General features: G+C 37.2%; 1 protein-coding gene across 1 annotated transcript in view; it reads left to right on the top strand.

Annotated features, from left to right (window-relative positions):
- The window catches only part of SLC15A5 (solute carrier family 15 member 5), a 93926-nt gene extending 81737 nt beyond the window's left edge, over nucleotides 1–12189 (top strand). Inside the window, 2 exon segments of the mRNA XM_003365157.3 lie at nucleotides 6874–6979; nucleotides 11829–12189. Coding sequence (XP_003365205.1) covers nucleotides 6874–6979; nucleotides 11829–11976 — 254 coding nt within the window. The 3' untranslated portion in view covers nucleotides 11977–12189.
- The last annotated feature ends 26 nt before the right edge of the window (nucleotides 12190–12215 follow it).

The following is a 12215-nucleotide window of genomic DNA, read 5'->3' as shown; positions in this document are numbered from 1 at the left end:
TTGTACATACATGGGATCAACAATACTTGGTAGCATCAACACTTAATGATCCTTTGGTTATGCTCTGGGAAGATCTAGAGGAAAGATTCATTTCTTCTATGAAAATTAAAAGGCACTTTCAGGACCTAAAGTCTCTTTTAAAAATAATTCATTGTAACTTTTCCCCACTATTTCTTGCCTTTAAGATTTTTCATTTTTTCTTAATTTTGGCAATTAATGGTTTCCTAAATAAGCATTCCATTTCTGTAAGATTTCTGACACTAACATAGCATACTCATAACTAAACATTTTACCTCCTCTGATCCTTTTATTTTGTATCTTGGTTGGATTTGTCAGTTTTATTGTATTTTTGGTTACGTTTTCCTGCAGTAAATCAGTTCTTATAACTATGATATCTAATATACTTTAGTATATTGATTTTCTGCTCTCCTCTCTATTTCCTTTCTCCTACTTTCCTTAGATTTGTTTTGTTTTCTAATTTTTTTGTGTTGAATGTTTAGCTCATTTATTTTCATTCTTACTTTAGAAGTGAGAACATATGTGCCTTTAAATGAGCCTCTGAGTAGAAGTTGTATCAGTATCTCTAAATTTGTAAATGCAGGTTCTTCGTTTCTTTATTTTCTAAGTAATTTGTGATGGTGGCTTTCATTTCCTCTTGGACTAACTGTTTCTTTAGGAGCAGTGTCTTCAATTTCTAGGAGATTTGGTTCGTTACTAATGTTATTTAAACTTCTATTAGAGAGTAAATTCTTTCTTGGGATTAAACTATGTTGAAATCTTTTTTTTTCCAACGGTTGCCAATCTTCTTTTTTTTTCTGCTTTTTCTCCCCCAAATCCCCCCAGTACATAGCTGTATATTTTTTAGTTGTGGGTCCTTCTAGTTGTGGCAAGAAATCTTTATTAAACTCTTATCAATCACATTATTCTAATTTCCTCCATAATTTTCTTTTTTGCTTCTATCAAAAGTTGATCAAAGTGTGAAATACTCATTCACAAGAATTATTTATCTACCTATTTTTATTCCTGTATGTCCAACCAATTTTGTTACGTTTTCATTAGTTAAGGGATGTCCATTGACATATCTTCACCATTTGGATTGTGTTTTTTATCAATATCAAAAGATCCTTACTGTCCCTTTGACATGTTTTTTTCTTTGAACTCAACTTTGCCTAAAATTAGTATTTTCCACTATTTCATTTTTGTCTTTGTCTTTGTCTTATGAGTTCCTCTTTCTTTTTCTTCTTATTATTACTCTTTATTATTTTAAACTTTGTCATTTTGTTTTATGGGTTTTTTGTGTGAGCAACAGTTATAATATGTATTATAGTCACTTTTCCTTCCTCATATTGGCCTTTTTTCTAATATTTATCCTCAAAAGAAGAGATTTGCTGAGAGGCAGCATTTATCAGCTGAGAATGTGTACGGATTTCCTTAGCCCTGGTCATTTTCCATGTTTTTGCTAAAGTCTGTCAAAGTATGCCCATTAAAACCCAAGTAACTACAACAAGCAGACCTCTGGGCTAAAGTGAGAACTTTACACCATTTTTTGGTTGTGCAACACTCTGATCAGATGGTGTGATTATAAACTGCAGTCTCCAGCATGAAGGACTATGGGTGCTCCCGAGAACTCACATTCATCTATAACGCAGTTCTGAGAACTACACTTCCAGATGCAGGGTCCCCCTACTGTGTCATGCTCCCATTACTTCTTGTCTGGTGGCTTATGGAGCTGCACTCCTCAGTGCAGTTTAGAAGCAGAGCTAGTTGATGCTGGGTGCTGATTAGACAGGTATGGGAGGGATCCTTCACCGCCCTAAAATGGTAATTATGCAGTAGAGGAACAGAAGCTACTGGTGTTCTGTTTAGAATTGACCTTTGTTTCTGCGCTGGGGGCATGTTCTGATTACCTTCTATTCACCCTGTTGGTGAGGGAGGGATCCTCCACCCTAAATAATATATACGGTGGCTGAAAACATGACACCTGACACCGGACAGATGAGACTCACCGGAGTTTCTTAATCACATATAGTCACAGTCCAAGGAGGAGAACATACCATGCAGGGCCACATGGGGGTTGCACTTCGGGACAGAGTGAGCAAGCAGAGTTTGGGGGGCCAGGCTTTGTAGAAACAAGACAGTAAGGTGACCCATGCTTCCTGCAGGAGGATCTGATTGCTTGTTTGAGCAATTTGAAGACTGGTAGGGAAGTGAAAAGTGTCAGGTTGAGGACTGGGTAAAGGACAGCTGGTCTGGCTGATAGGGGAACTAACCAGGTGGGGGAATTTCCCGCTGGGTGGGGAGCATATATGACAAGAGCAGGAAACACATGGTTAGGCCTTTGGGGCCTTGGAGGCTCAAAGACGTAAAGGCAGCACACGAAATTTGGGGTCTTACAATACAGGGCATAATATGGGACAGGAATAAAGTATATTCCTCTTCCATATTAGCAACTTCTGTGCTCTTTATAATATCAGCCTGTGTGGGTCACCAATCCAATTTCGAAAGACTTCAATTTAGGGTAAATTACTCCAAGAATCTCACAACAGTTTGAATGTCAATTGCAGGATTTAGGTCGAAATGTTGTCCTAGGTATTTTAGAAGGAATTTGGGGTAAGCTATTTCAAAGACTGCTGTCCAGACATTTTTAAAGTATTGAGAAGATGTTAAGGAAAGTCATAAAAGTTGTACTTCCATTAGCACCAACCAGGGGCTGTAGCAGGACAGTTGTTATAAGAGTGAGAAGATGACGGGTCTCCTGAGCAATGCTTCACCTTACCTCTCTGTGCCTTCAGTCTTTAATCTGTAAAATACAAGAGCTAGTCTAGGTAATTCTAGAGTCCTCTTGTCTCTAAAGTGACCACGATAATTTAAGATGAATAGAAACATTTTATTTCGTATCTATAAGGTCTAATACTCCAGAGTAATTACCTGTTAGTATGTCTCCCCTACTAATCTATGAGCTCCTTTTCTTTTCTTTCTTTCTTTCTTTTTTTTTCAGATGTAAATGAAGATGCGTTGGAGCAATGAGCTCCTTTTCTTAAGCAACTTGGAATGGCCATTCCCTGATACATGAAAATTTCTTAACAAATGATTTTCAAATGAACAAATAAATCCAGCTGAGCAAAGGATATTTGGGCGAATTCTGAACAGTGCCAAATATTTTGGGAGTGTTCTATCACCTCAATAGTCGAACACTCGTTACTAGTTATCTGGGTACACTATTGAAGTATATAACCAAGCTTCACTGTGAGCATTAACAAATGGCACTTGGTGATCCCCCAGACTCTATATGTGGTACGTTTCTTCTCACGTGGTTAACCTTCCTGTCTACACAAGCTAAGAACTGGAGAAGTTTAGTTAGTCCCTTTCTAGACCTAAAGTCTTCCCTTTGTCTCCTTTTGCAAAGATGCTCCTGATTTCAATCAGCTACAAGAAATGTCAGATGAAAAATGGCACAAATGTGAATTATGACAATAAAAGTTTATAAGCTACTAAAATAAAGTTATAGTACCTAAGAGCTGAGTCAACTGACAATGTTAAATGAAACATTTTACAACCAGTCCTGGGATAATGATAGAAAAAAAGTAGCACACAGAACACGAAGAGATGTCTGACAGGAAATGGGCCCAAGATCAAGCTCAGGCTCGACGATTTTGTATGAGCTACCTTTAAAGTGGAGAGAGCAAGGCAATAATCTAATATTAATGGAGTGTCTCCTCTGTGTCCAACCCTTGATATCTATTATCTCTTTTACTTCTCATAATAGCCCAATGACAGAGGTCTTGTCCTTTTAGAGAGGAGAAACCGAGGCTGATGTGGTCCAGTTAGGCAAATGCCCAACAGCAAAACTATTAAATAATAGAGACAATGACTTCAAAAGTCTCTCTGACTCTGAAGCCCATGCTCTTTTTATATTTTTTTTACTCAATGCTATCTATTTACAGAGACTGATAATTTCTATATAAATAAAGCAAATTTTAGGTTTCATGAAGAATCTCTCTATCCAACTCGACGATAATGTTTGTTCCAAGTTATCAATTCAGGTGATGGTCCTCTTTACTATGAAGCTCACCATAAAAATTAACTACATGAAGAATGTTAAATTATAGCTAAATAAGGCAAAAAATGGGCTAGAATGAAGAGCAGCATTAGGAAAAAGCTGAGCACTAAAAATGATACTCAAGAAGAAATATAGGAGCATTATCAAGCATTTGAATAGTTGATATGGCAATCTTTCATTTTATTTTTTAAATAACTCCACTCACAAAATGTTTTGTGTTACTAATAAATTTCCGCTGCCTTTCTCTAACCTTTCTAATACAACATCCTTCTGTCACCCCACAAGCCCGTAATACCAAGTCACAGTTCTTCTCATTTGTGCCCACCACACTATCCCCAGTGACAGATGCAAGCACACCGGCATGCCCAGGGGGTCTGTCTCCTGATAGGCTGGTATTTGCTGTAATTGCACAATTTCTTAGAAATATTATGTTTTACCTTTAAAGATCTTATAAAATTTATATTCTTCTCCCTCATCTGACTTTGTTATAATATAAAGATAGTCTTTTCAATTACTTATTATGGACCAAAATTCATGCTCCAAGAAGAATTAATGTCATGTTAATTCTGAGACTTTGCATACCCTGTGCAAACTTCTCTTACTCTAGCCAGAGAAACACGGTGATAAAATGATATAATCGCGTGACATGCAAAGTGCTGATGTGAAATGAAAAGGACAGAAATATGATTGGGATATTAATTCAAGGGAAATAAGAAAATAGGACTGTTTGAATAGGCTTAGCAGGATGGTTTAGTTCTTCCTGAAAATAAGTGTGATATTATTTCACCTTACCTCTACATCCACCCCAGCTCCCCCCATTCAAGAACAATCAAATGTTTAGTTTCTAAACACACACACACATTAAGAGGACTACACAACACCCAATAGACAGACCTAGAGAGAAATATTCAGTGAAACTGCTCCTAAATACAAAACCATAAATTCCTTTTGTAATGGAATACAAATTAATAAAGTTGGAAGTAGAACTTACAAAATAGCTTTAAACTCAATACCAGATTTCATTTATAGGTCCAAGACTATAATGGACACAAGCTAATTTTTACAGTTGACTCATAATAATAGTCATTGGGAAGTTAAATGACAGAAGAGAAACAGCTTTAAATGGGAAGTGGCAAAATTAATCACAGATGTCATACTTATGCACTTGCTGACTACCAACCTTGAACAGAACACTTAATTCAAACCCCATTTAAAAGCATGCACTGTCAAGGGAGAGGTAAAGAACCATTTTCTAGTTCAGGAAGCAACCCACAACCCATGTGCCAAAGATGGCACTGAAGACCAAACCTTTTGGCACATAGAATGATTGGTCTGGTCCCACACCCCTCTTCACGACTATTGTAGGAGTTGCTCTTACCAAAAAGGCAAGAAAATGTCAAAAACGTTGGCATCTGACTATTCAAAGATGATCAGTGCCTGTTCTCATAATGCATAACATTTTTTGGAAATATTCTGCCCATTCAGAACAGCATAGAATTTAAGTTCTCTCTGTGAAGATAGATTTGCCTTTTAAACAATCTTTTAAACATTCTGTAATACTACATATCTATAATATATTTATTAATACTAAGATCCCATTGCTGTTTTAAAAGCATTGTATATAAATGTGTTGGATATATAATACGTAATATTTCATATAATGTGTTAAATAGTATCTCAAAACCCACTGAAGGAAAATCGAATGTGTGTGCAGAGACAGAGATAGAGATGATATAGATATAGACATTTAGATATAGATTTGGACCTGGAAGGAAAGAGGGAGCTCTAGCAAAGATCCAGCGCAAAACTCAAAGCTTAGGAGGAAAGGAAAAGGAATTACCTTGAATCCTAAATAGTTTCATATATACTCATATAATAGTTTCATATATACCAGTTTGACAATGTAAGGAAGTCGAGATAACTTATTTAGAAGTTTGGTTTTTTTTTTAAGATTGGCACCTGAGCTAACAACTGTTGCCAATCTTCTTTTTTTTTTTTTTAATTCTTCTCCCCAAAGCCCGCTAGTACATAGTTGTATACTCTAGTTGTTACCGCCTCTGGTTGTGCTATTTGGGACGCTGCCTCAGCATGACTTGACAAGAGGTGCCATGTCCTCTCCTAGTATCCAAACCGGCGAAACCCTGGGCCACTGAAGCGGAGCACGCGAACTTAACCACTCCGCCACGGGGCCAGCCCCATATTTAGAAGTATTAAATTGAAGGAATTACTGATCAGGTCAAAAGAATATCTTCATGGCAACCAGAGATTACAAGTAATTAGACCAATAGGGTCTATGATATTATAATAAGGTAACATCGGATTTATCTAAGTTGTCAAAATAATGTAACATCTGGCATCTACACATGTTATCTCACTAACCTCACAATTAGAATATGCAACAGAGTACCTGATCATGGCAAATATTTTTCATTCATTCAGTGTGTATTTGCTGAACAATCCCTATGTGCTGGGCACTGTTATAGATACTAGAAATACAAGGACAAATAAGACAAATGTGGTTCCTGCAAATTAATAGAATAATCAGGGTTACTTTTACAGCCCAGTTCTTCTGACACCTATATTGTGTGATGAAAATTGAATATTTTTGACCTTCAAAATATTTGGGGTCCTTTGCTTGTCCTTTTACTATTTATTACAGAATTAAATGAATTTTGACAATGAGTTTCAAATCAGCATTTTTGCTTTGTAGATATTGTTGAAGCAAACAAAGCTCTATGAATTATGGAATGATAAAATATTCACAGAAACTTACAATTCTGCAGTTGAATAACAATTACATTTGTTCCAAACAGGCAATTGGTTTCCAAACACATTAAACAAAGGCAATTTAGAAAGCTGCTTCTTCTTGGCATCATTAACATTGTTGAATGCCCTGGGATTCTGGAGTGTTTCACAAAGGTAAGTAAGTGTGTGGTAAGATGAACAATTTCTGAGTCTGTGAAATATTGATCTGGGAACCTCCACTGAGCCTATGGGAATCCTGTATGCCATGACTGGACAAATTAGCATATTAGAGAAATTTAACAGATTATTCAGAGCAAGAAATTTCAATTTAGACTTCGCTTTTTCCATCGATCCTTATAATAAAAGAGTGCTTTACTCAATTCTAAAACATGTTTTAAAACAAGATTTTTTCCGAATATCTAGTACCACTTTAGAATTAGAAATAACCATAAGGATAATAAGAATGAATGAGTCATTATCATTAAAAGCAAATATCATTAAACAAATAGCTAGAAATCTAATGATGCTTAGGATTTGGATTCCATTCAGGCCTTTAAATCAGCAGTGACCATTTCAAGGTCAATAACTATGCAAAATCATTTAGTTAGTCACCTGAGACCATCAGTGGCTTAATATGTATCATCTACCATCCATCCATCGCCAGCCCACCTCTCTCTCTCACTGATGTATTCTTGGATGGCTGTGTGCTTTTGAGCAAATCGTCTAACTTCTCTGAGCCTCTATTTTCACACATGTAAAATAAAGACATTAATACCAAACTCTTGTAAGCTTTAGGGAGATGAATTTTGATAAAGGGTCAAGTACAATGTCTGCCACATAGCAGGAACTAAACATCTTCATTTTCCTCACTTCCCTCCATGCATTCACCTACTTAGTGATATTTTGTCCCATCCATTGTCACTTTTCCATTGCCTAAATCATTCTTTTATTAGTGTAATAAATCTCTTTTGGAACATCAACTGTGTGATGGGTACTGTAGTAAACTAGAAGGACACAAAGTCAGTAAGTCAATAAATGTTTAGTGCCGCCTATGCTCCTGCTCTCATGGAGCTTATGATCTAATATAAGAGAGGCAGTTAAATCCCATGCAAGGCAGAATTAATGACAAAAATCACAAGTCTTAATGGTTCCCTGAATTTTTGAATTTCTTACCCTCCAAAGTGTATGTTACTAAATTGACCCTCCACAGTGGATAATTTTTCTAAAATGCCCATCTCGTTCTTAGATTGAAAACCAAATCAGAAAATCAGAGGGGCTGGCTCCGTGGCCGAGTGGTTAAGTTTGCACGCTCTGCTGCGGTGGCCCAGGGTTCGGATCCTGGGCGCGGACATGGCACCACTAGTCAGGCCACGTTGAGGCAGCGTCCCACATCCCACAACTAGAAGGACCTGCAACTAAGATATACAGCTATGTACAGGGAGGGGTTGGGGAGATAAAGCAGAAAAAAAGAAGAAAAAGATTGGCAACAGTTGTTAGCTTAGGTGCCAATCTTTGAGAAAAAAAAAGTACTGAGGACTCCAAACAGCTTTAAAAAAAAACAAAAAGAGAAAAGAAAAGAAAATCAGAGAATCTTGCAGAAGGATCCAACAGGAATGTCCTTAGCTTTATAGCAAAATATAGTCAGCAAGGAAAATGAAGCTGAAGTCAAGGCCTCTTGCCCCTCCATCCATTGCCTCCAAACACACAAGTGGTGCCCATCTGCCAATTCTCACAAACCTATGCTGTTTCTGAATTGCTACTTTTTATCCCACTATAAGGTTTGTCTCTTGTCTTTCACAAAGTAGTTTAAAAGGCAATCTCTAGAGCCAGCCTCATTGAATCCAGTTCCATAACTTAGCTGTACAAGTTTTAGCAAGCTGTTTAACCTTGCTTAGGCCTCAGTTCCTTCATTTCTAAATTGGAAACAATAAGAATAGTAGCTGTGCCATAAAGTTGTTGTGAGGGTGAGTAAATGCTCAAAAATATTAGCAATAGTAATAATAATGGCCTCGTACTTTGCCTATGCTCCCTTCTTCCTCCTCTTTATTCTTCTTCTAGACTCATACTGAGTGTGGCCAAAATGACCATAATTAGGGGCTGAGTTCAGATAGAAGTAGCACTGGAACCAGAGTCTATTAGCTCAAGGATGTACTCATTCATTTCTTCATTCATCCATTCATTCAACCAACATACTAAACATTGTTCCAGGCACTAGAAAAATAGAATTGAAGAAAGCAAAGTACCAGTCTATGTGGAGCTAACATCTAATGCTCAAATTAAAATATTTAAGTGTGATTCTTTCTCTATGAATGTTAAGTAAGTGAGTTGAGGGATGGTAGAATGTGGTACAGAGAAGGAGGCAAGAATAAAAACATAAAAGCACCAGAGATTGGAGGAATGAAAGATAAGAAGGGACTAAGTAATACCATAGGATTTATTTAGAAATAAACCTGATTCTTACCAAATCTTCTCCATCTCCTGTACACTTTATTTTCTCCTCCGTACTTTTTGAGAAAAGGAAAAAAAGAGAGGATGAAACAAAGCAGAAAGGAAAGAAATTAACTGTCCATGTGTTGGGCACTCCTGTATATTAGGCAGCATTTTAGACACATACAAATGACCTCATTTAATCTCCACCACCTTCCTGTTACATAGATCTTATCACTCTACTTTATAAATAAGAAAACTAAAGTGAAAATCTAGGTAAGTAAATTGACTAAATTCACACAACTAGGATTCAAACCCAAGTTTGTTTATCTCCAAAGCCCATACACTTTCTCCTGTACTGTGCTGCTTCTAGGTGCCACAGAGGAGACCTCTACCTGCTCTCTGACAACCCCTTAACTCTGGTGGGTAGAGAAGAAACCAGTCCTTTCAGTTAAAGTAGCTATACTTATCCCCACTTGTTGATCAGCCACTCCACAGGAAAAGAATGGAGTCATATATCAGAAGAAAGAAGAATCTGGAAAATTTCTTCCTGGCAGAGATTAAGTAGCTAAAACCAACTACATTCATGCAAAGTCACACGTTGCCTTGGGTATCTATTGTCCACTGGGATTGGATGAGCCAAGGCAGAAGTGTTAGGCAAGAAATTGTACAGAATCGAAGGCAGTAAGAGCAGAGTCTGCAGTGAGGAGTACACGATTCCAATATATTTCTGTACTGACTGTTGTTGTCAAATACTGAAGAACAATAAGCATGCAAAGAAACAGGAGAAAACACAGGTGTCCCAGGGACAGCATTATTGAAACATATTATTTATGAGTCAGATAGTGTTTGATCTTAATACATGTCCAGTTTTTACTAAACCCAAAGGCATATCTGATCAAGCCAGATAATGGTAAAATATCTGTTAAGAACAGCCCCAAGTTTTTCTTGCCCCCAAGATCTTGAGGACAGTGTATTAATTATGAAACGGCATCCTCACCAATATACACATGGAATTAGGTGTGCATTACCCCTGGGGGCACTCCCACACCAAGTTTATATTAGTGTGATGCAATCCTGGTCTAAGTCCTAGAACCAAACCAGTCTTGTCAGGGTGACTGGGATGTCACCTGAGTATGGTTAAAGATTATCCGTGAATGTCAACCCAGACTTACCTTTCATTCGTACCCCAATAACCCCAGCCCCTGCCTCTGTCTGTATTAGAGTTCTCCTCAATCTAATCTGAAATAGAGCAATGGTGACATGTCATACCCAAGGCTCTCCAGGTTGGGGGAGAAGGAAGTAGGTAGATGAAACATCTTTTCCTTGCTGAAAAGTATTATACAAACATCTCTATAGTGCATAATATAAATACGAATCCTACTCTGGGTGCTAAAATGAAAACATACTACACATATTTCTGGGGGGAGGGAACAGAAGAGCATTTGTTTTTATAACTTGACACCATTGTCCCTCCAATGTTGTAAAAGGCACCTTATAAAGCTGATATCATTGCACTTATTTTGTCAATGATACCAGTAATTTTTGTGCATAAGCTGTGACAATTATTGAAAGCAATATAAATCTCAGACAAATGACTAGTTATTCAAGCATATTCTTCTCTTACAGCTATTTTCAGCAATATATTGAGAGAAGGAAAAGAAGGCAAAACTAACTTTGGAAACCTTCACGAATCAAAAATAGATGTCTGATCCCAGAAACTTATGTATTTTTGGTACAATTAAACTTGTAGCCCATATTCATTTGTTCATTCAACAAATACATATTGGACATCTGCTATTACCAGGCACTGATCAAGGCACTAGGAATACAGCAGTGAATAAAGCAGTCTGACATTCCTACCCTTCGCTCGCTCAAAAGTGTTTAAGAAAATAATTTGTCTTTAGATGCCATAGAGGGAACAGACCAGGATTCAGAGTCAGAGAGGTCTGGTTCCAAACCCAAGATCTGCCAACTACTATTCACATGAACCCTAAGCAAGTAATTTAGCATCTTAGAACTTTGGTTTCCCTATCTGTGAAATGAGGATGATTCCATCCCTCTCGGGTTGTAGTGAGAATTCAATAAGTTAGGGTGAGTGTAGTGCCCTAGCATGGTGCCTGGTACCTAGAAGATACTCAGGAAAACAAGGTTTTTCTTGGGTCAGGGGTGGAGGGTACACATTCCAGAAATATATTCATGGATTTCTTCTTTGACAGTGGTGTTTTCCACATAGTCTCAGCATCCAGTTTACAAATTCCCAGTATATCTGATAAACTTTTCATAAGTTCTGGCTGCCATGAAATCTGTAAAGTTGATAGGATTTCAGCCTTTCCGGTCTGTCTTTCTGTCAGGCTCACTACAGGTTGTAAGAGCGCCATCTAAAGGTCCTATGAGACGCCTTAATATGTACTAAAACTCTCTTTGTCATTTCGTAAAGAGTGTTCTGGTGAGCAGCGCTCTTAAATAATCATCACTGTTGTGCCAGTATCTATGGGCCCATAATAAAAGATAGACAAGCTCAGGAGCAAGCAAATGATTTATCCAGTCATCTACATCTGGTCCTAAAAAAAAGCTTTCTTTCTTTCTTTTTTAGATATTGTAATCTAAATCATTTTAATGCCCAGAACATCAGTGGAAGTAATCTTGAAGAAACACTTCTCCTCCATGAAAAGTCTCTGAAAGTTTATGGCAGTACACAGGAATTTTCTTCAAGTATTGATCTTTGGGAGACAGCCCTATGAAACTGTATTTGACTCTACCTGTCTTATGTGCAAAGTTTTCTTCAACTGAGCACTTTACGCGCTTTAGCTTAAGAGCTAATATGTATGGGAGTGGCTTTATGAGTATTATCTGTGTACTTTATTTGCAAAGACTAATTATGACTCCTCTAGTGAACTATTATGCTTTTGCATAAACGTTATGCATTAGAATTAATAAAGTAATTTCAAAGTCTCAATGATTACTCTATCACAACAAAATG

This window comes from Equus caballus, chromosome 6 (assembly GCF_041296265.1).
Source record: "Equus caballus isolate H_3958 breed thoroughbred chromosome 6, TB-T2T, whole genome shotgun sequence".
NCBI lineage: Eukaryota > Metazoa > Chordata > Mammalia > Perissodactyla > Equidae > Equus > Equus caballus.
This window is presented reverse-complemented; position numbering and strand designations above follow the sequence as displayed.